Source organism: Bubalus bubalis, chromosome 1 (assembly GCF_019923935.1).
Source record: "Bubalus bubalis isolate 160015118507 breed Murrah chromosome 1, NDDB_SH_1, whole genome shotgun sequence".
Taxonomy (NCBI): Eukaryota; Metazoa; Chordata; class Mammalia; order Artiodactyla; family Bovidae; genus Bubalus; species Bubalus bubalis.
In genome coordinates, this window is record NC_059157.1 from 196,442,189 (window position 1) to 196,466,800 (window position 24,612).

Here is a 24,612-nt window from a genome sequence, read left to right on the forward strand (position 1 = left end):
CAAGGGATGTTGAAGACAATACTGCTCTGGTTTATGAGTGTGATTGTCAAGAATTTGAACCTCCACTGGTGTTCTTTTGAGATAAACTCCTTCAATAAAGGAGCAAGGAGTCTCTAGGTGATTTGGGTAGAAACTCTAAGTGGGATTGTGAGTCCTCCAAAGCTTAAAAGAAAAACTCAACAAAATACATTTTTCTTAAGCTGTATGCGATGCACATACCTGTGAGTGGGAGGGTGGAATTGTGTCTGTTTAAATTTGTATCACAGGTACCATCGATTATTTGAGTCAGGATATTAAGTTGCCTTTTCTGTGACTAAATAAAGTCAAAGGACAATGGGGGCTCCCCCAAAAGACAGGGAATTAGGAGGACTCTGGGCTTCCTTCGCACCTCAGTTGGCAAAGAATCCGCCTGCAATGCAGGAGACCCCAGTTCAATTCCTGGGTGGGGAAGATCCACTGCAGAAGGGACAGGCTACCCACTCCAGTATTCTTGGGCTTCCCTGGTGGCTCAGCTGGTAAAGAACCTGCCTGCAAAGTGGGAGACCTGGGTTCCATCCCTGGGTTGGGAAGATCCCCTGGAGAAGGGAAAGGCTATCCACTCCAGTATTCTGGCCTAGAGAATTCAGTCCATGGGGTTGCAAAGAGTCAGACAGGACTGAGTGACTTTCCCTTTTCTTTGTGTATCCACTCACAGAGCTCCTGAGCCACTGCCTCTCACAGCAACTGCATTAGTGTAGGCTGGTTCCAGCTTCCAATGTGCAAGCATTTTATTTTGTGAGTCTCATACACCAACCTGTTTCTTTTCGTAATTCTGAGTTTGTTCAATGATGCTAATCGCAGTTTCAGCTCCTTAACAATGCAGACTTTAATATTATTAAATGAGGTTCAGTTCACTATCAAGAAACTGATCACAGTCCTAACTAAAACAAGAACTACCATCTTGAGTGTTTGCTATATCCCAGGCACTGGTGCATGGAGCAACATCATTTCATCTTTGCACCAACTTCAGGAAACAAGCACCGCTTTCTGCATTTTATGGAAGAGTACTATATTTCAGTTCTGATCTGCTTAGCTTAGCACTTTCACAGAAAATATTAGGAAGTTGGAGAGGGTCTCTAAAAGGCGTCTTAATTCTGATTCTCCAGGACAGATGAGGTCGCCCTTGCCAGGCGAGTGACCACTCCTAGAGAAGGCCTCAGAGAAAGGCGGCGTCTTGCCCACTTACATTTAGTCACCTGGCCCGTGACAACATCCATCAATCTTGCCTTCAGAAAGTTTCTACTTGAGTCTAAACCAGGGTTTTCCACTGCTATGGCTCCCAGTTTCTCTGATGGGAGAGCTTGCTCTCTTGGAGTGGGCTGGTTAGTTCTCTGCAGTAATAACCCTCCACACACCTCAAGGCAGGGGCTCGGCTGCTTCTCACTTCCCTTTCTCTCCATGTAATAATTTTCAAACACTTGTCTTCCTGGCTCAGGTTGTATTTCCCAACACCCTTTGCAGCGGCACTGCAGTCTCTTCTCATGGCCCTCCCGCGAATGGAGAATAAACCAGCACGCTGGGTGGACACCGATGGCCAGAAGGACACTGTGCCAGGTCCAGTGGGTGTTCTTTTTTTGTAAGGAACCTCTGCCATAGAGGCTCTACTCACAGGGAGTTTTGAACATCGCTGTGGTTCTGGGTGGTTTATCTAGAAATGCTACAGTACAGTGAATTTCCTGGCGGTCCAGAGCTCGGGACTCATGCTGTCACTGCTGAGGGTGAGGGTTCAATCCCTGGTCAGGGAACTAAGATCCCACAGGCTGCTGGGCACTCAAGAATGAAAAATAAATAAAGTGTCAATAGAAATATTACGCGGCAAGATTTTTAATCTTCAACCTAAGAGGCTGTAACTGGAATGATCCTTCCTTCATGAAGGGTGGATATTTACACGATCGGTAATGGTATAAACTCGGTCCATAGGTTCCCATCACATAGCAGAGACCAACACGCTGGCCACCTCAGTGACATCCTTGAGTGTCTATTGGCCCTCCAACTTGGTATCTATACACCAGAGCCAACTCAGGGAGTCCTGGAGAATAGGGGCCTGGATCCAAGCCCTGACTCTGCCACGAGTCAGCTGTGTGAACCTGGGCATATGGGTCCACTTCTGCAGACTCGGGCTTCCTCAGTGGCTCAGCGGGTAAAGAGCCCGCCGGCAATGCAGGAGACCCTGGTTCAAATCTCGGGTCAGGAAGACCCGCTGGAGAAGGGATAGGCTACCCACTCCAGTATTGTTGGGCTTCTCCGGTGGCTCAGCGAGTAAAGAGACCTCCTGCAATGCAGGAGACCCCGGTTCCAATCCCAGGTCGGGATGATCCGCTGAAGAAGCGATAGGCTACCCACTCCAGTATTGTTGGGCTTCCCCAGTGGCTCAGCAGGTAAAGAGCCTGCCTGCAATGCAGGACACCCAGGTTCAAATCCCGGGTCGGGAAGACCCGCTGGGGAAGGGATAGGCTACCCACTCCAGTATTCTTGGGCTCCCCTGGTGGCTCAGCTGCTAAAGACTCTGCCTGCAATGTGGGAGACCTGGGTTTGATTCCTGGATTGGGAAGATCCCCTGGAGAAGGGAAAGGCTACCCACTCCAGTGTCTGGCCTGGAGAATTCCATGGACTCTATGGGGTCACAAAGAGTCGGACACGACTGAGCAACTTTCACTAACTCACTCACTCTGCAGACTCAGTGTTCTCATCTACACAGTGGGAATAACCGTGATTCCCATCTCACACACGCACTGCTTGTGTGAACTAAACAGGAAGGTGCGTATCAAGGGCTTGGCATGCCCCTGGTACATAGTAACAAACACTTCGCACAGCTCCACGCTTTCCTGTAAATGCCCCTGAACATGGGCAGAATGACAGAGAAGACTTCTGAGGCAGGTGGCCCTTCTTACCGCAAATGATCGCCGGACGGCAGGCACCTGATTGAAGGCGATGACCACCGGGATGATGTCCAGGGCGCTGAACTCCAGGCCAGCAGTGGTGATGGTCTGGGGGTCCACGGACGGGCCGCCACTGAAGAAGGTGGCGATTCTTCTGGCGTGAGACCCTGGGAGCATCCGCTTGAAGACATGCCTGGAGACAAACCTCATGGCCTTGCCGATGTCCCTGCTGGCCGTGGAGCGCTCGTAAGGGAGGGCCTCGATCTCTCGGAGGAGTCGGTCCTTCCTGTACGTGTCGGAGAAGCGGATGAGGAGCCTGGCGTGGGAGTCATAGGCCAGCACGGCCACGCGCGCGCCTGCCGGGCAGTGGTCCTCCCGGACCCGGAGGCCGCTCAGCAGGGAGGACAGCATCGCCTTCATCCGCACAAACTCGGGCTCTGTGACGCTCCGGGACTGGTCCAGCACGAACACCAGCTCCGTGGGGTACACGGGGCACTGAGGCGCTCCTAAAAGGCCAGAACAGGCGCCTTACCATGAGACCACTCACTTAAAATGAAAAAAAAAACAAAAACCAAAACGCGTACATAGAAGGCTAAGTAATTTTAAACGTTAAACATTAAAATATGGAAACAACTAAATCATTACATGTTAATAACTCAAATAGTAAAACACATACTTAAATATTTAAATCTTGAATAATTAAGATTATGTTCTAAAAACTGACTTTGCTCTCTTAAATAAAGCAAAAGATGAACTCATTTATGAGACAGAAACAGACTCACCGACATAGAAAGCAAACCTATGCCTACCAAAGGGGAAAGGGGTTGGGGATAAATTAGGAGTTTGGGATTAGCAGATACACAATATTATATAAACAACAGATAAACAACAAGCTCCTACTGTAGAGTACAGGGAACTATATTCTATATCCTGTAATCGACCACAATGGAAAAGAATCTGAAAAAGAATATATATACATACACATGTATGTATGTCTATAACTGAATCACTTTTATGTACAGCAAAAACTAACACCACATTGTAATCAACTCTACTTTGGCCACCTGATGTGAAGAGCTGACTCACTGGAAAAGACCCTGATGCTGGGAGAGATTGAGGGCAGGAGGAGAAGGGGACGACGGAGAATGAGATGGTTGGATGGCATCCCCAACTCAATGGGCATGAGTTTGGGTAAACTCTGGGAGCTGGTGATGGACAGGGACCATAGTGCCTGGCACACACCAGGCGCTCAATTAATGCCTGCCATTACTATTATTGTTGTTGACTTACACATTGTGAGATAGAAGAGCTACATTACTTAAAAGAATGAGGAGAGTGTTAACTGATGAATTTTTATTTATGTTAGAAAAACAAACTTAACCAATAAATATGCCTTCTTAGAGAAACTTTAAGACTGTTAAACTTGAATGTGTTAAGATTTATTCACTGATTGCAATTCATTCATTCTAATCCCAGTGTCCTGCACTTATCACAGTCAGAGATTTATATCTAATTATCTGAGGAACGTTTGCCTCTCCCACCAATTTATGAAGTCTGGAGACAGAGACGGTCTCTCTTGATCTGCCAGATTATTAGTCCCTGCCATGTATCTGGGGTCTCATAAAGGTTGAATGAAAAAGAAGCAAACGAAGGACAGTTCTTTGGAACAGGGACGGGAAGAAGAACAGAACTTTCAGGATGGATGAGATGCCTGGTGTTGAGATGCATGTTGGTAAAGAGGAAAGTTGTGGGATGTCCTTCCCTTGGAGGGGGGCCTCCTCTCGTTCAGAGGCTAGCAAGTCAGCTCTTCCCAGGCAAGCTCAGGACTCTGACCCACAGGATCTGGCCAAGCGGGCCCAAGAGGGGGTCACCTTCTCAGCTGGTCCACCTGGACCTCATCACCTTGGTGGTGGTTTAGTCTTTAAGTCACATCCGACTCTGTGACCCCATGGACTGTAGCCTGCCAGCTCCTCTGTCCATGGGATTTTTCCAGGCAAGAATACTGGAGTGGGTTGCCATTCCCTTCTCCAGGGGATCTTCCCAACCCAGGGATGGAACCCGGGTCTCCTGCATTGCAGGCAGATTCTTTACCAACTGAGCCACCAGGGAAGCCCCATCACCTTAGTGCCAGGCTATCATCTCCTTCTGGTCCTAGACGCTGGGACCTTCACAGGCAAAAGGACTAGCAAGAATAAATGTTCAACCCCTGAATTGCGCGTCTCAAGGCAGAAGGGCAAAATTACTAGCTTCTGAGTCTAATTTAGTGGGCTGAGCAGAAACTTAAAAATTTCAGAAATTTCAAAAAATCAAGGTCACGTCAATTTTACCTTAAAAACCAAGTAAAATTGTGACCAAACACGACCAAGTTTCTGCTAGTATTTTGTTTGGGCTGCTATCTCACATGGGAGCAACGGCAGCAATAACAGCATTGCAGCCTCAGCTCTGTAAAGGCGGGAAAAGATACAAGCACACTGGCTGATGATAACAAAAAATTCAAGTTTTTAGAGAAAAACCCCTCAAGGCTCACCAGTGTGCTGCCAGGACCCCAAGGATTCTGAGGAATGCTGGGCTGGACTGTGGAGGCCCTGGGGAGGACCCATCCAGACGTGAGTCCCCACGTGGAGGACCAATGTGCTGACGGTCACTGCACGGCCCAGAGCAAGTGACAATGAGGACAGAGGGAGGCGGACCCAGGCCCCGCCAGGGGACCACCACCCAGCAACGGAGGCCCGTCTAGGCCACTGCCAAGCTGGCCTAGAAGAGCCCCACACAGCCCCTCCCTCTAACGCGAGTCCCCTGGCTTTTATACACATCCTCCCTACAAGGCTCCCCTGGTGGCTCAGCTGGTAAAGAATCTGCCTGCAATGCAGGAGACCCTGGTTCAATTCCTGGGTCTGGAAGATCCCCTGGAGAGGGAATAGGCCACTCACTCCAGTGTTCTTGGGCTTCCCTTGTGGCTCAGCTGGTAAAGAATGTGCAATGCGGGAGATCTGGGTTCGATCCCTGGGTTGGGAAGATCCCCTGAAGGAAAGGCTACCCACTCCAGTATTCTGTCCTGGAGAATTCCATGGACTGTATAGTCCATGGGGTGGCAAAGAGCTGGACACAACTGAGCGACTTTCACTTTCCCTACAATGCACTCTCCCACAGCAGCCAAAATAAACTTTAAAAACTTGTTCATCAGTTCACGTTTACACCTTCAATACTTTTAATGCCCTCCCATTCCATTTTGAATAAAACCTGGCCCCCTAAATGTAACCTACAAAGCCCATTGGAAAGTCCCTGCTTCTTTCTTCACTTCTTCACATGCCATGTCCCCCTCGTCATCGTGTCTCTGTGGCCGTGGGCTTCCATCAGGAACTTGAAAACACCTGGGTCTCTCCTGTGCCGTGGCCTTTGCACTTGCAGGATTCTCTGCCTGGATCTTGCAAAGCCAGCTTCTTTTTTATTCTTCATCCAAACTTCAGTGTCATTGCCTTATTGATGAACCCGCCCTTCAGAGGCATTTCTCCCCTCCTCTCTAATGTGATTCTGTAACAGAATATTCCATTCTTTATCTCTTTCATAGTAACTAAAGGATTCTGTAATTCTTTTGCTTTTTCACTTATCTGGATCCTCCACAAGAATGGAAGCTTCCAAAGACAGGAATTGTGCCCCTCTTAGTCAGCACTGTCTGGGACAGAGACTGCAACATAATGGGCTTCCAATAAATATTTGCTGAATGAGTGAACAAGGAACCAGAGGGCACAGATGCGTTTATATAAAAAAAGTATAAGAGTATAAAGGTACGGAGGGCCATCGCCCTCTGGGTTATAACAGAAACATCATGTATCCAGTTTTTATAATATTCCTGAAAACTGGCCCAGAAAGATATTAAGCCAATTTGGTAATCAACATCAGCCATGATCTCCATAGGTTTTAGCACGATCTGAGCTACACATGTAGCTTACTTACTATCTTATCATCCCTAGCTTTATTCCATGCACTTTTGCCCTTTGCCCTTAATCCTTAAAAACTAGACTACAGACATAAATAGAGAGAGAAAAGGGAGGGAGGAAAATATTATTTTAAATATATAAAAATATTATTGCAAAAAGTCTATTGGTAAGGTAAACGGTACTGGTAGTCATTAAAATGTTAATAATTAAAAGATCAAACACTTGGTTGACAAAGAGTTGTGAGACCTTAAACGAGAGTGATTTATTGGAGGCAGGGATACGGCTGTACTATCAAGAGGGCTTAGATAAACTTTTTATAATTTGGCAGGCAACACAATGTTCTAACTCATCTTTCCAGATGTGCGACATTTTGGAGCTTGATTATAATATGCTATAAATAAAATTACTCACCCTGTCTGCCAGCTGGGGAAGAAGAACAAAAGAAGTTTGGTTATTATTTGGTAGGAGAACAGCATCCTGTATTGTGTAAGAAATCATGGCAACCGAGACTGTACTTTGTGAGTTTTTTGTAGACGACTGAATAAATCAAGGCCACAAATAGTGTTTGAAGATATGCAGACAGATCAAGCATCTTGGTAAAAGCACAGGTCCTTCCACAGAGAAACAGGGCTGGAGACTCGGGAGGGCCATAAGTCAGCAGCAGGCAGCCAGCTGCCAGAGGGAAAGGCTCTCTGCCTGGGAGGGGGCAGCACATTGCAGAGAGAGGCACCGAATTTGTAAAGTTAAAAGGTCTTAACCCCTTTTCACTCTAAATTTCCCCGTGTAGGTATCTATAGCTATTGATTACATATAGGTACACATATATACATATTTATATACTTGTGTGTATGTGTAAACATCCTCGATAGATTTACTCTTAAGTAAATGAAGCTTTCTCTAGGGATTTGTGTCGAAACAGAATTTCTGGGACACAGAGTATCAAACATCTTCAGCTTCAATGCTGCTGCTAAGTCACTTCAGTTGTGTCCGACTCTGTGCGACCCCATAGACGGCAGCCCACCAGGCTCCCCCATCCCTGGGATTCTCCAGGCAAGAACACTGGAGTGGGTTGCCATTTCCTTCTCCAATGCATGAAAGTGAAAAGTTGACAGATTACTCTCTGATGTGGGTTTCCCTAGTGGGTCAGTCGGTAAAGAATCTGCATGCAAGGCAGGAGACCCAGGTTCGATCCCTGGGTCAGGAAGATCCCTTGAGAAGGGAATGGCTACCCACTCCAGTGTTCTTGCCTGGAGAATCCCATGGACAGAGGAGCCTGGGGGGCTACAGTCCATGGGGGTCTAAAAAGAGTCGGATGCGACGAGCGGCTAACACAAATGAAGCTTAAACTTTAGGGCCACACTGTCCAATAAGAAGGCCACCAGTCTCATGTGACTATCAACATTTGAATTAATTTAAATTAAATGAGATAAATGCAGCTTTTCACTTGCACTAGCCATCCATCGAGGCTCAAATGCCCCTGTGGCCAGTGGCTACATGTTGGGCAGAGCAGTGGGCACTTCCATCATTGCAGAAAGTTCTGGGCAGCGCTGCTGCCAACCTCTCACCCGAGGGGCCCCTGGCAAGGCCTTGAGAAGGGCCCAGCTGTTGTTCACGTGATCACATACTTTTTAACAGGCAGAAGTTGTTGGCTGTGATTTCCTTTCTTGTTCCAAATGACACTTCTGAAGCAGTTTTGTACCTCGCTTTGGATTTATAATTCTGTATTAAATCGCTCACATTTTGAAAGCTCAGATCTCATCACACTTGGGTCTACCCTTGAGCCAATATATGTCACATGGCTCCAACGTCAGAAAGCCCACTCTGTTAGTCCAGCCTCAAAGCAAGCAATCTTCATGATCCAATGCATAGATTTGATTCCCAGAATGGATGGTTCCATTCTGCTACAAGGCAGAGTTAAGATTGGCACTGCATTCAAAGCATTGGAAAGTCTGTCTTTGAGACCCATACTCTCTCCAGAAATAGGATCTTAATTTGTCTGTTTTCTCCCCCCAGATGCCTTGAGGGAACTGTGACATTTCTTTCAGTCCTAACGTTTATCTAGGAAGTCATTTGTAGGTGAACATTAAGCAACCAAGTCTCCTCATCTTGTCCATGGCATTCCTTTGATGCTGCTAACACGTGTTTTGATAGAAGAGGCTATTCTAAGGGTCTCAAAGCAAATTCAAAAGAGCCTTTGCCAAATCAAAACCCGTTTCTTGCTATTAAAACTTTGAAAGTAAAGAAAATACAGGTAGACTGGGTAATTTTAGAAGCAAATGAGTCTAATTCAAGGCAGTCAAGCACACCTTCTCAGGGAATGATAAACGTCAGAGTTCCCACCTGCCAGGATACCTCCTTGCCATGGCTGGCTCTTTCACAGCAGCTGAATTCGATCCTTAGCTGTTGTCAGGGGTTAATAATTTTATAAAGTTTAATGTGACTCCTCACTGGTTGATTTCACCATCAGGAGAGTTCTGACCTCATATATTCATTTTTCCCTGATTAAAAGCACTAGATATATCCTTCCTTAGTGTTGGGACACGTTTCAGTAGATATGCTGGCAGCCATAGAGGGAGTTAATAGACATCAGTCTATGCCGCCTCCAAATACACACAGTGACATCGCTAATTTTAAGAAACTGTCTGGTAACTAGTCTCAATTTTGAGTGCAGAATTTGCTGCTTTTTTTCTACAAATGCTGACACCCCGGGTGATCATCCTAAGCACGGTACTTACGACTATGGTCCCGCACATACTGGATGAGCTCACATGTCTGCAGTTCAAAAGATAAAACAGAATGAATTAACCAACAGACTCCAGGTCCTGCAAGTTGAGAAATAAATAAATGTCACGGGATGCTTGGGCTCTGTTGGAGTCAGCAGATACGTACAGAAAACGAAGCCAATCCTTTGGCCCCTTTCACACCCTGGGGAAACAAAAAGAATGTGGTTTCAGGGTTTTGGAAGCACATTGTAGGAGCCAGAATATGCATCAACATTACTCTAAGAAAAAGATAGCTTCTTAACCTTTTTATTCTAAAAGGGAGAAAAAAACTCCCTGTAGGATACTCATTACCAGGTTAACAATAACGATCTAAGGAGAGGGAACTGTATGTAGTGAGCCTCCAGCGGCCACTGTCCTCCTGCTGTATCTCTGGACAATAAGGGTTGTCCAGAAGATAAAGACGGAGCTGGCAATGAGACACTGGCCGGGAGAGCTTTGCAGCAGATCCTGGGGCTAGAACTAGATAAGGCTGGGCCATCCCCTGTGCCGGGCCCTCCTTAATGCAGAGGTATCGAGTTCCCCAAGGCTTTGCCTTGGCCACTGGGCAGCCGCTGAGCAGAGCCTGAATCTGTGCCCATCATCAGCTGGATGACAAAGGGACTAGACAGGCCAAATATCTGGAAAGGTAATCCACACTGTCTTCCAAAAATGAATATACATATATATGTATATGACCATATATATGTATATGATCATATATATATATACATATATATATATATGTACATATCTATCCATCTGGGTAGGGGATAGAAAGAACAAAGTGGAATTACTTTGTATTTCATCTGTTCAGTCTCAAGTTGGAACAGGAAGAGTCTGGCTGAGCTCAAAGAGACGGGGGAAAATGTGACGGCGCCCCACCCAAACTCCTCAAGAAAATAAGTTCCATGTGAATGCACTGTTGGGAGCTTATTCACTATTTGTTAATTTCCTCTCCCTTTCTTTCATTCACTGATCACTGACTGTGAGAAAAAAGGCAAGGATTGGTCAGATAAATAAAATTCACTGATCATTGAGAAACCTCATTCTAGATGAAATAAGAAATGTCTTTTTGCTTCCTTCCTCGGTTCCCTCCACCACCCGAGAAATACCAACTGATATTTAATCAGCATTTTTTTTCCTCCTCTCCCTGAGGACACTGAAGGTGGAAAAGTGGTGGAAATCATTGCCAAGCTGCAAACACAGAAATCATACACATTTGGATAATGAAGACTTCGGGCACTGACTTTTTATCTGGAAAAGGAGCTGATGTGACTTATGGGTTTTTGATTTACCTTGCGTCCAGGAGGTCCCAGCTCCCCAGGGGATCCTGGTTCTCCGGGAAGCCCAGCAGATACCTTAAAGCAGAATTTATTTACCTTAAAATTATACATATATGTTTGTGTGCTATGTGGGTGTTTTACATTTCAAAAGCAATACACTTTCACTTTAGAAAACTGAGATTCCCAAAAAGCACACAGAAGGAAAAACATCCTCAGCAACCTCTTCTCCCCCAGATAATACTCGCTGACATTTTGTTGTTTCTTTTTCTAGTCCTTTACTTATTTATCCTTTTGGTGTTAATCTATATATATCTTTATATATATATATATATATATATATATATATATATAAATCATGGTCTTTATTTTTAATTCCAAAGAGTATTTTTTAAAAGCAATTTTAGGTTCAGAAAACAAATTAAGTTACAGACGTTTCCTGTATGTATCCTGATCCTTCACACTCCTAGATGCCCCCATTACTAGCATCCCCCACCGGAGTGGTACATTTGTTACAACTGATGAACCTACATTGACATCATAATTGCCCAAAGTTCATAGTTTACATTAGAGTTCATATCTGGCATTTTACATTCCATCTTAATACATTTATATACTTTTTATTGCTGCCTTTTAAACTAAACATATATTTCTGGACATTTTCATATAACTAAATATTCTTTCACAAAAATTGCCTTTCATGGCCGCCATGCTGCTGCTGCTGCTACATCCCTTGAGTCGTGTCTGACCCCACCAGGCTCCTCTGTCCCTGGGATTCTCCAGGCAAGAACAGTGGAGCGGGTTGCCATTGCCTTCTCCATCATGGCTGCCATAGTATTCTATTAAATGAATATACTGATTTATTTAATCAGTCCCTTATTGTTGGCATTTAAGTTTGCTGTTGTTGAAATAAGCATGCCACTATAAAGTCATATGTGCAATTCTGATTATTTCCTTAAGAAAGATTGCTAGAACTAGAATTGCTGGGTCAAGGGAGAAACTTATCTAAATGAATTTTTTATCTCAATTTATCTGAATTTAGTAGGTGACTAAACTAACAAACACATGAAAACAACAACAACAAACTCAGAAAAGCAAAAATTTAAATATAAAAACCCTTGAAAGAACCACAAGAAAGCATAGAACACTTGGCTGGAAATATTTGTAGTAAGATGGGGAATAGCAGCAGCAAAAAAGACAACAGCTGTTGACTACTTACTTTATGTGTGTGCAGTCAACAATATAATTTATCATAAAGAAAGCTAGAATTTAGTTTAAAAATTAGGACAGTATTTCTTTGTTCATTCGTAATGTCATGAGATGTACAAGCTTTATGAGAGTGAAAAACAAGGTTGTTCAAAATCAACTTAATCTGTAAAAGCATTGCCTATGAAATAGCAAATAATTACTAGACGGCCTTGGTGTCTTCCAATGATATGCACAGCATGCTGGGTTGAGTGACAAAGCAAGACAAAATGCAACCTTACTATTTTATTTAGAAGATATAGATTAACCTCCAGGGGGGAAAAATGTATATTGGACATAAGTGTTTACTTTTGTTCCCTCCAGTGTTTTACTAAAATAATACTAAGCACACTTTTTTTAAGACAAAAAAATAACAAACATAGGGGAATGAGAAATGAGACAATAGCCTTCAAACTGGAAAGCATTAAATGACTTGGAGCTGAAAAAGCTGAATCCTAGGCCAGCAGCAGGGAAAGCTAGGAGGCTGAGTGTTTTATGATGCATTCTCATAAAGTACCTCTAGAAGTGCAGGTGTAGGAGAGAGGGCAAATAAGGCAGCTTGGTTGGGGAATTCCCGGGCTTCCTCCCCGTTCTCAACAGTTGAGTCGAATGTCCCTTCTTTCTCCTTGATGGCAAAGGTGAAACTGAGATGGCTACACACCAGGAAACCCAGGCAGAGCTGAAGGTTGGTGGTACGGTCCAGAAAACAAGGCAATCGTGAAGCTGTGGAATAGATGTGAGACCCCTAGAAAGCTGGGGCTCCCGGAAAGCTGGCAGCCAGACCTTCACCCTTAGGTGCAAGATTGAAAGAATCTTTTCAGGGGAATCTGACTAGACAGAGAAGAAAGACCCCAAGATCTCAGATGTTTGCTAAGTAGCAACTCAGTCAGATCACTCTTCAGTGAAACTTGTAGTTGACGAGCCCCATTCATTTCCTTGGGGCTTCCAGTTAGATTTTGTGTCCTCAGCTCTTCAACAGAGAGACTCGTGAGCTGGGCAGAGAGAGACAAAGAGCAGGGCAGAAAAAAACACTGCTGGGAACAGGCTATGTTGGGCAAAGGAGACTTCAAAAGTACTAATTTATATCCTCAGAGAGATGAGATGTTTCAGCCATGAAACAAAAATAAGATAGTTTAAAAAAGAATATTTAGGCAGCAAAAAAAAAAAAAAAAAAAAGAATGCTTGAAAATTAAACTGTGAGAGAAGCGTTGTAAGATAAAGTCAAAGAAATCTCCCAGAAAGTAGAGCAACAAGACAGCTTTTAGAGAAATAGGAGCTACATTGCAGACAAGTTGCCAGTTTTTCATACCAAACCTTGTGAAATTAGTTGACTCTCTAAACCAGTGGTCCTTAACTGGGGGAAGTCTGTGTCCCTCAACCCTGACTCCTGTGGGGACATTTGACAACGTCTGGAGGTATTTTTGGCTGTCATGATGGGGAGAGGGGGGTGGGTGATGCTGACTCTCGTGGGTAGAGGCCAGGGGCACTGCTAAACATCCTTCAATGCAAGGAACAGCCCCCACAGCGATTACCCAGCCGAAAACGTCAGTGGTACTGTGGCTGAGAAGCCCTGCCTTGAAGGGTGTGCATGTGTAAAGTTGATAAAAAGTATAAATACAAACATACCTTTATACCCCAAATAAGGCAGGATAAAAATAATGGCATTTTCAGAAAAACAAAAAACAAAAAAACAAATGCTTCAGTTGGGGTGAAAAAAGGTAAAGATTTAGAAAACTTAAACTAGGAATGTTGGAGAAGGCAATGGCACCCCATTCCAGTAGTCTTGCCTGGAAAATCCCATGGACGGAAGAGCCTGATGGGCTGCTGTCTGTGGGGTTGCTAAGAGTCGGACACGACTGAGTGACTTCACTTTCACTTTTCACTTTCATGCATTGGAGCAGGAAATGGCAACCCACTCCAGTGTTCTTGCCTGGAGAATCCCAGGGACGGGGGAGCCTGATGGGCTGCCATCTATGGGGTCGCACAGAGTCGGACACAACTGAAGCGACTTAGCAGCAGCAGCAGCAGCAGCAAACTAGGAATGTAATCATTCCAAGAGAACTAAAGAGATACTCAAAGCTTTATTACCAAAACCCTCCAATGAAAACTTGGAAGTTTTTCAGTGTCTAAACTTCAAACTCAAAAACACAAGTTGTAGAAAAAGGCAGCTTGGCAGGTGAAATAAACAAGTTGAAGATAGTGATAAATTGTCCAATGTGGGGAAAAAAATGAAGTAACCAAAGGCCAAGAGAAAAAGATTATATATTCCCCATTAGCTATTTTTTTTTTTTTAATGATGAATATGTCACTGGGCACTAAGAGAACCCAAGAAACTGCTGGCCGTGTTTACGGGCCTCCAGTGTTCAAGGGTAAACTACCTCATCAACACATTGAGGGAAAAGATCCAGATGTATTTCAATGCAGATGACATCTAGATTAATTTGAAGGTCTTTTCCAATTATCTTTATCAGTCTTTTTTTTTTTTTTCTTTGAGAGCAAAAATGTTAAGGGACAGTCAACCAAAAACATGTTTAAGGAAAAGAATTACAGCCAGGAAACAGGCCTCTTGGGAAAAGCAGGATGGAGGGAAAGAAGTTTCCTTACTTCATGCCCCTAAAGCCCTCATGAATAGTCTCTTCGCATACAGTTTTCGTTGTACTTTGTAGGAGAAAACAGATCCGGGTCAAACTAACTATGGTGGCAAAACTGAAAAGCTGCCTCAAGTAACAGCTTTTTTTTCCATCAGACTTTGTGTTTTTCTTATCCAGAAATTGACATGGTATCAAGATCTATTTACCTGGTCGGAGTTGTTCTGATGAAAAGAGATAAAGTCTCAGGAGATGACTGTCATAAGATTGTGTCTTTTATAAAGCGACCATCTCACTTTTGCAATGTATGATAAATAGAGTCAGCAAAGACAAAAGCCATTGTTAGCCCACGAGAACCCGAGGCAAGCTCGAGTTGCGGATGCTTCTAGGGTACGGGAGATGGGTGGTTATTCTGAGTGGCCCAAAGCTTTAGGCACCGTCTTACATGATAAATGGAAACTTTCTCAGAGAGCTCAAGAGGCACTTTCCTGAGCTAAATTGGGAGATCACCTCCTTAAAGTAGTTATACGGGACCTTAACAAGGGAGACAAGATGCCAGTGGGCAGTAAGTTATGAGGTCTGCTGAGGGTCTAGGATTAAAAGGGTCATATTTGGTGGTGCAAACACTGTTTTGGACCACAAGGGTTCCTTAAAAAAAAAAAAAAATGCACAACTTATTTCCAGTGTTAAGAATGGTACCTTATCAGTCAGATCAGATGAACCCGGTCACTAGGAGTCAATAGTTCGTTGCCTTATTGCTGGCAAAGAAGGAGCCAAATATCCATCTCCCTGCCCCAAGTTTGCCTTAACAAAAACTACACGTTTTACAAGCTTTGGGGATCGAGTGCCAACTCAAACGACTTTAAGAGTCTGAGAAAGGACTTCCCACGGTAGTTGAGGTTGTAAGGCTTTTACAACCGACAAAACTCACCGTCTTGCCTCTAGCGCCCTTGGGTCCATTTTGTCCTGGGCCACCAGGGTCCCCGACCTCACCCTAAATAGTTCAGAAAAATAAAACAAAACGGTTAGTAAAACCAAAGAGGTATATCTCAGTGTGTTTTTATACTGGTCCCAACATGAAGACATTTTTCACATATGTTTTTATCTTTAATAGCCTTCTGTGAAGTGTCTTTGCCCTGATAACCCCTTTTTCTGATTCTCAGCACACCCCACTGGAGTCTCACTGTTTTATTTCTCTGTCTCTCCAGATGGAACACAGCCTCCTTGGAGATACGGACTGTGCTTTTTACTTTGTCCCCTGACCCTATCACAGGAGCTGGTATTTACTGGGCTCAGTCAGTGTTTCCTGTCGGAGTGGAAGCCTTAAGCTAGAGGACAGCATGGCTAAACTTATTACCTGAAGGTGACTTACAAACACATTAGGAGAACTGAGGCAAGTGAGATCAGGTAATTTTGGTTTTTCTCATATTTTACTTCCCTTTGGGCAAAGAAGAAAATACATAGGGTAGAGGGGGAGGAGGACACGTGAGGAGAAAACTATGGATGATTTCTTCCTTGTGAATTAAAAAGCTAGAAATAAAAGATTATTTTTAAAAGCCTGCTTCTTTCTTCTTCCCTTGTTCCGTAAAGGTTTCTTTTTATCCATTTATAATTAATTTTTCTTCTTTTGTCCTATAACACATTTCATAAACCCAGGAGCATCTCTGATCTCTAGTTAGCTTAAAGTACACAGTACCTTAGGTCCGATTTCTCCAGGGAATCCTTCTTGCCCCTATAATTGAGAAAATTAATATATGCACATATCATTGGCGTCGGTTCATATTGACTTTAATTTTGCCTGCTGCCTTGTTTATTTTAAATGCCTCTGAACCAAGAAAGGGCCAAAATAAACTGTACTGCATGGTCTGAGACACTAACTCCAGTCTCTAAATTAAACTGTTGACTGGTCTCACCAAAACATCATGACAACCTAAGATCAATGGGTAAAACGTACACCTTGGCTCTCCTTCAAATGTAGACATTCAACAGGAGAGCTGGTGATCTGACCATGTGTTTCTGAAACAGTCTTCTTTAACTGGATTTCAACTTTGAGGGAGAAATTGGGGAAGCCTGCAGACTAAATCTGATCGTTTGTTTTCTGGTACTATTTGCCTTACTTTGGCCACAGGCTATAGTTGTAAACGTATGATAATTCTAACTTGATGAAAAAAGTATTTAAGATAATGTTTGTTTTCTGACATTAAAAGTAATATCTCCTCAAATATATTTAAAATAATAAAAAGACAGAAGAAAATTCACCCAAATTTCACTTCCCAGAACCATTACTATAAATTTTTTGCCATATTTTATTTAATCTTTTAAAAATGCATTTTAGCACAGTTAGGATACATTTTTTTTTCTTATTACCTTTTGATTTTTACTTGACATTGTCACCTAAGTTCTATGTATTATGTATAAAAACATTCACATTCATTTTAAAGAGCGGCTAATATTTCAGTGGCTTCGCTGGTGGCTCAGATGGTAACGAATCTGCCTGTAATGCAGGCGACTTGGGTTCAATCCCTGAGTCAGGAAGATCCCTAGAGAAGCGAATGGCTACTCACTCCAGTATTCTTGCCTGGAGAATTCTCATGGACAGAGGAGACTGGAGGGTCACAGTTCATGGGGTTTCAACTGAGCTTAGTCACAACTGAGCAACTAACACTTTCAATATTCCAGGGCTATTAGCTACTCAATAGTTCCACTTTTATCAAATACTAAGGCTACTTTCAATGAAAATTTCACTGGAAATCCTTCATTCTTTAAGGTTTTTTAAAAAGAAATTTTAGCTTTTGGGCGTTTGTTTATCCTTCTAGACAGCCTCTTACATCATTCTCATTGGGATTTCACTTGAAATTACATTGATCCTTGTAATATTTTAGACTTTCCAACAAGTATTTGGTATGTCTCCAATTATTGAAATTTTATATCCCAGTAATTTTTGTTATAGGTCTTGAATATTTTTGTAGAAAGGATATTCTTAACTATATTATGTTTTTATGGGTGTTACTATGATTTCTAAGTGGTTACTGTTGGTATATAGCAATCACTGCTTTTGGTAAAGTTATCTGTCTTACTTCCAGCACTTAAGTATTCAGTGACAATGTTAAGTTATAATTCTCATATAAAGTTATGAGGTTTAATCTTAAAATTACTGCTTGGCCCATTGCGTTTGGAAAGGCCCTGTAGAACTTCTCACAAATGGTTGGAGTAAACATGTTCAGAGGACATATTTTGGAATATGTCTACAGCCTCCCTCAGGCTCTAGATTAGATGAAGTGTTCAGGCTGGAACCAGTCAGCCCCTGAATGCGCATCTCTGCAAAGAACTGAAAATTAATTTCGAGTTTCCATTATTGCATGCCCCTTAAACTATCAAGTTTTTTCCTACCATATTCTCCATAAGATATCATCAAATAAATGATCAAAATCTATCTCCAAAGATCTAAGGCTACCTTATTCACTCCTTTTCTTCCTCTTAAATGCAGCCCAAAAAAGCAACAACAAAATTGAAAGTGACCAGCTTTCAGGCAACGCGTCTTACCTTTGCTCCTCTACTTCCAACACTCCCATAACCTGGGTTGCCATCATCACCCTGCAAGAAGAAGCAATTATTACAAACACCCCCAACTGCAGATGCAGATAGGCTTCTTCACAAGAGAACTAGACCGCCAGTTTTTTGTTTTGCTTAGGAAAAATCAAGCAGCAGGAGTCTCCCTCGGGGACAGACCACTGGCATAGTGGCGCTCAACGGAACTCTCAGCAGCAAATGCAGACAAGGCATTGTCACTTAGTCTCACTTGTCTCATCATAAAGGAAAAATCATAATTACACCTGCTCATCGTGTTCTGAGAATGAAATGAGAACACTTCAGATGTATAATAATCTTAATAAAAGAAGGCAGAAGTGTTATCTCTCCTGGGTAACATTTGTATTTATATAGAGATATATCTTATATCTGAAGCATTTCAGTTTGCTGGATAAAAGAAAGATCTCCTAAGTGTCTGGGTATTGGCTGCTGCTGGATCCTTGTACAGGCCTCAGTGAGAAGCCCCTAGCATGCGTGAAAGGGTGGACTGGGTTTCCCATGAAGGGGTTTGGGTGAGACAAAAGTGTGGAAGCAGGTTGGAGGATGTCAAGCACAGGCTTTGTCCCTTTTGTCGTTTGGCTTTAAGAGCACCCTTGCCCAGGATGTTTGGGACCTGGGAAGTTGTCATTTGGAAAAGCTGGCCAAGACGAAGATGAAATCTCAATTGCTAGAAAGTTCTACAACTAGATTGGGCTGTTATCTCCATCACTCTCTTTAGAGAACCACTCTAAAGACTTTAGAGACTCAAAGTGAGAGAAAGTGAAGGGCCCTTCTTCTCACATCAAGAGATACCTATTGAACTAAAAAGAGTCCAAAAGCCAGATCAAAAGTAGGAATAAAACACAAACCGGCAAGCCTCGAGGACCCCGAAGGCCAATGGCTCCCTTTATCCCCAGATCGCCAGGTTCTCCCTGTCAAACAGAAAAATGACATATGTCTTCATTAGGTTGCTTTTGTAAAGGACATTAGAAATGATGGAACTAAGACAAGAATTTTCAATTGCATCCATGACCATGGGTTTGTGGCCAGGACTGAGTTTGTAAGCAATTCAACAGGTGCTGCTGGTGGTGAGTGAAGTCTCCTCCATTGATAAATGAAGCCCTGGCAAGTCTGACATATTGTTTGGTACAAGTTGCCATCTTAGCAACTCGGGGCCATGAGCCGCACCCATGGAAATGTCTTACCTCAATGAGTCAAAGAGGCGGCTCTGGACAGTTTTAAAAATTAACAAAGCTGTTCTCTGTGAGGAGCCGTACAAATGATCTGGATGCTGCAGAAACTGACCTATTAATCAAGTTTTAATCAAGATAACCAAGATAGCACGACATGACTGGCAACAGTTTCTGACTTCTGACTAGTAGCACGTCTACTGTGGGTTATAAATCAGTCTCAGTCTCACACTGAGGAAATACAGCTACTTGGGAAAGTTAACATAGGTTTACAAAAGCAGGTTAACTCCTTTTTGTGAAAAAAAAAAAAAAAAAAAAAAAGCTTTTAAAATCTCAATTTTAAGTTTACAGAAATGTTGTGAAGGCAGTATAAAGAGTTCCTATACAGGCCACATCTAGCCTCCCCTATTGGTAACTTCACATTAGTTACATTCTTAGGAAATATTTGTCACAACAAATCCATGGATATTAAATCATTCTTATTAACTAAAAGGAAAGGAAATTTCATTGCACAGTCATGTCTGACTCTGCGATTCCATGGACTGTAGCCCACCAAGCTCCTCTGTCCATGGGATTCTCCAGGCAAGAAGTCTGGAGTGGGTTGCCATTCCCTTCTCCAGGGGATCTTCCTGACCCAGGGATCAAACCTGGGTATCCTGCACTGCAGGCAGATTCTTTACAAACTGAGCTACTAGGGAAGCCCCAAGTCCATACTTTATTTATATTCCCTTAGTTTTTACCACCAAATTTCCTTTTCCAGTCCCAGAATCCCATGTCTCTGTAGGCTCCTCTAGATGGGGATGGTTTATCTGATTTTCTGGTTTCTGATGATCTTGACAGTTTTGAGGAGTACTGATCACATATTTTGCAGAATGTCCCTCAATTGGAGTTTGATGTTTTCCTCATGATTATGCTATGCTTTATGAGTTTGGGGAGAAAAGACCCATAGTGAGAGAAAGTGAAGGGTCCTTCTTCTCACATCAACAGTGAATCCTGTCAACATGGCTGACACTGTTGACCTTGGCCATCTGGCTGAGGAAGGCTTGGCTAATTTTCTCCACTGTCTCGTTATTCTCCTTTCCCTTTCCAAGAGAGTGGAAGTGTGTGCAGCCCACACTGAAGGAGTGGTGAACTCGTTGTTACGATTAGAAAGACCACACAGTACTTGTGAGGGGTCCAAATGGGCAAATGTCCACCCACACTGATCCCCGGACAGGCACAGAGACTAAGGCTCCATGGAAGAGTGGCAGAAGACCCCCTGCCTTGCAGACTTTCTTCAGGGCAGTGGCCCCCAAAGTGTGCTCTGGAAGCCACCTGCCTCCCGTATACCTAGGGTCCACACGCCAAAGGAAATTCCTGGATCCCACTGGTGGCAGTCTCTGATGGTGGAGCCCAGGGATATGCCTTTATAAATACACTTCTCTGCTGATTCTTACACACACTGAAGTTTGAGGCCATCTGCTTGAAGATAGGGAGACAAAGGAAGCCATAAGACTTGTTCAAGATCACTTTGTTACTGGTTACAGCCAGACACCAAGCCTGGGATAAACTGGCAGGTTGGTTGCTCCCCTGGGAACTTGAGCTTAATGGAATAAGACAGGAGTAAGTGTCTGGGGCTCATCTCAGACTTGGAGAACTTGATCCACCTTGAGGTTCCCAAGGGGTTTGGGTTGGCATTGAGGGCACTTGCCTCCCGAATTCTTGCCCCTCCCATTCAAAAATCTCTCTTACTAACAGTGATATTCTTTGGCACAACTACCCTGCTGCTATCTATCTCCTTGCACATTTCTACACTCTTATCTACATCCAGCTCTAGGTCCCTCCGTCTCTGTCTACCTCTGTCTTGGTCTCCTCTGTCACACGCTATGGAGTGCCTTCATTTCACACTCAAACCTTCTCTATATGCCCATGATGTCTGCACGCATGCATCCTCACTGTAGGACAAACTGAGTTTTTCCGGAGACACCACTTCCCCTGCAGCCCTCTCCAGGGCGAGAAGGCACCATTGTATCTGTTCCAAACTCCTTTCCAGACCGTTATTGCTATGCCACATCTCTAGTAGTCCCTTTTGGAGCTGATTATCTTCGTCACTGATGGATCTCATTTCATCCTGCGATCAGCTGTCTTTGCGACCGTCCACTGCTGGCTCTATCATGTCTGCCTTACTGAGGTCTCCCTCCCACACATGCTGTTTAGTCCTATGCAGCTGGCCAACTGCTACACTTTGCAATCTATTCTTTGGTGCATCTTGGTCACCAGAAGTGGTGGCTTCTCTGGTCCTTTCCTCCTTACCTACTTGATGCCAGCTGAGGCTCCCAGCTCCTCCAAGACTCTCCTTCTCAGCATCCAATGTGCTTCTTTCCCCTCCTTTCCAATGATTCCTTTTCTGCCTCTTCTTACCCTTCTTACAAAGAGTCATCACCAGAGCCTTTTTTAAATTCCAATGATTCTGAAACCTGCATCTTCAGTCAGTCTTAGACTCTCTCCTCCACCCACAGACCAAGGGGTTTCCCTCACTCTTTTGCCCACTCTGCCTTTCCCACTTCTGAGATGGGGTTCCCACCCAAGTCGGGGCCCAGAGTCGCCCAGCCCTCTCCTCTGTGTCTCCGTCCCCTCCTGGGAGAGCTCCACAGGCCCCTCCTGAGTCCCTCCTGGCCCCACCCTGTTAGGTCACCAGTCTCGCTTGTCTTGGAGCCTGTGGGGGCCAGCACTCCTCCCAGCTTACAATCTCTCCATCTTCAAAATATTCCCACTCTGAATTGCCTATTTAGAAGCTTCCAAACCTGACTGTTCACACGTGCTGATCACAACCTGTAAACAACACTGTACTGGCTGCCTAGTCAGTCAGTCACCACAGACTTTCCTGTTCTTTGTGGTCCCCCAGGAGGATAATTTTCACCCCCAAACACTTGCTCGTGGCGTTTTTCCAGTCTTGTGTTTTATTTATTTCTTCAATATTTGTTGAAGAAATATTATTTCTTCAATATTTATTTCTCCAACATTTATTTCTTCAATATTTATTTCTCCAACATTTATTTCTTCAATATTTCATCAGTAAATTTCCCCTGCCCTTTCTCACTCCTTGCCAAACACTACTTATTTTCCAAAGTCTACGCAAAATCTATATCCTTATGATGCCTCTTTTTCCAGTCTGGAAATACTTCTATGAACACTGAGTTTAAACTCCTTGTTCAGTCCCCTATCCCTATGTCATAGGTTCTTGCTCTTATAATTTTATTTTATTTCTCTATTTTTGGCTATGCTGGGTCTTCATGGCCACCCTGGCGATTCTCTAGTTGCGGCACACAGGCTTCTCATTGCAGCAGCTTCTCTTACTGTGAAGCATGGGCTCTGGGCACAGGGGCTTCAGTAGTGCGGCTCCTAGGCTCTAGAGCACAGGCTCAGTAGTCATGGTGCTTGGGCTTAGTTGCTCCATGGTATGTAGGCTCTCCCTGGGTCAGGGATGAAACCCGTGTCTCCCGCATTGGCAGGTGGATTCTTCACCTCTGAACCACCAGAGAACCATCATAGATTGTTGTCTTGAACATTCTCTCAATTTTGTGGGGTTGATTCTGTCATATTTATCATTCACAACCCAGAAGTTCTTTCATTAAACAGATATTTTCTAAGTGCTTATGACATGCCAGGTACTATTCAAAGCTCTAGGGATGCATCAGTGAGCAAAACAAAGACCTCTGCCCTTTCGGAGCTGACGTCAGTCCAGCTGAGGGCCAGCACAGTGACTTTGTCTTTAAAGGTATTCAGCAAATGTTCGTATGAATGGAGGATAGAAATAAGAGAAGGAAGGGGTGGGGGTGGAGAAAGGAGGAAGGGCTGTCCTAGAAGAGTCCCCCTTCCCCGAGATTCTCAGATTGGGTGTAGCCCCTCATGAGCTGAGGCTGAGCTGGATTCCCTGACCTCAGCTGGGTCCACACCCACGTCCTTAGATGTTGCTGGCTCTCTAAGAATCAAGCCAGGGTACAGGGGCAATGAGATATGTTCTCTTCTGTGTTGAAAGGGCTTTGGCTAATATAACCAGACACATTTCCCTTGAGAAGAAAACCTCAGCTTTCATGGGTGTAAAGAATGTGACCTACTTTATTTCCTTGGCTTCCCAAACGGCCTTGACTCCCTGCCTCTCCTGCTGGTCCTGGAAGCCCCTGAAATAAAAGAAGGATTGCAAATACAGCAGAACATAAAGCAACTTTCCTTGAAACCCTCTGTATCTCTTCTAAGAGGAAAATGAACCACAGATGGAGAAAGAGTTACGGCTTTATTGACTCCCGCTCTGGAAAAAAAACATGACTGTCAAATGGAGACTAGTAAATAATAGAAAATTAATCAAGTAATTCAGACCAGATGTTGCCTAAATGACTGTGTTTCCCGGGGAGTCTTCTCTTCCAAAGAGATTTTGGGTTCTCAGTGTTTTGCTGTTAGAGCAGATGTTGTCAAAATGTCTAACATTTGAAGAAGGCATTCCAGATGACATTTGCCTAGGACTGCATTCTTCCTTATTCCTCGTTTTGAAAAAGTGTGTTGTTGTTGTTAAGGTAAACTTATCTTTGTAAATAATATGATTAGTACGATAGAAAACTCAAGAAACTTTACCAGAAACAATTAACACTCATAAGACATGTACAGGTGGTACAAGATAAACATTCTGACATTTTCTTCTCTTAGATAAATCAGAAGAGTAAACTGAAATAAATTTCCATTTACCAATAAGAGAAAAAAAGCTGCAAAATACTCAGGATAAATTTAACAAGAAAGATAAAAGATCTACATACAGTTTTAAGATTTTCTTGACAAACAAAATAGCAAAACAAACAAATAAGCATACTATGTGTCAAAATGGAGAATCTATTTGATGTGATAGAAGTCTCTTCAGTATTCTAGAAAGCATGCATGCTTTTTTTTAAATTAATTAATTAATTTTAATTGGAGGATAATTACTTTACAATATTGTGGTGGTTTTTGCCACACATCAGCATGAATCACCCATGGGTGCACATGTGCCCCCATCCTGAAACCCCCTCCCACGTCCCTCCTCACCCCATCCCTCAGGGTGGTCCCAGTGCACTGGCTTTGAGTGCCCTGCTTCATGCATTGAATTTTCCCTGGTCA

At 43.5% G+C, this 24,612-nt stretch overlaps 1 protein-coding gene across 3 annotated transcripts in view; it reads right to left on the reverse strand.

Annotated features, from left to right (window-relative positions):
* LOC102393741 (collagen alpha-6(VI) chain) overlaps positions 1–24,612 on the reverse strand; it is a 171,181-nt gene that overhangs the window by 26,699 nt on the left and 119,870 nt on the right. For 2 of the 3 annotated variants that reach the window (XM_006043435.4, XM_025294082.3), the window contains exons 24-33: positions 23,586–23,648; positions 19,168–19,230; positions 18,275–18,325; positions 16,428–16,463; positions 15,663–15,725; positions 10,914–10,976; positions 9,746–9,781; positions 9,592–9,628; positions 7,268–7,279; positions 2,931–3,424 (exon numbers count right to left, since the gene is read on the reverse strand). In XM_006043435.4, the coding sequence (XP_006043497.3) occupies positions 2,931–3,424; positions 7,268–7,279; positions 9,592–9,628; positions 9,746–9,781; positions 10,914–10,976; positions 15,663–15,725; positions 16,428–16,463; positions 18,275–18,325; positions 19,168–19,230; positions 23,586–23,648 (918 nt within the window). The remainder of the gene's footprint in view (positions 1–2,930; positions 3,425–7,267; positions 7,280–9,591; positions 9,629–9,745; positions 9,782–10,913; positions 10,977–15,662; positions 15,726–16,427; positions 16,464–18,274; positions 18,326–19,167; positions 19,231–23,585; positions 23,649–24,612) is intronic. The other variant, XM_006043436.4, reaches the window with a different exon arrangement.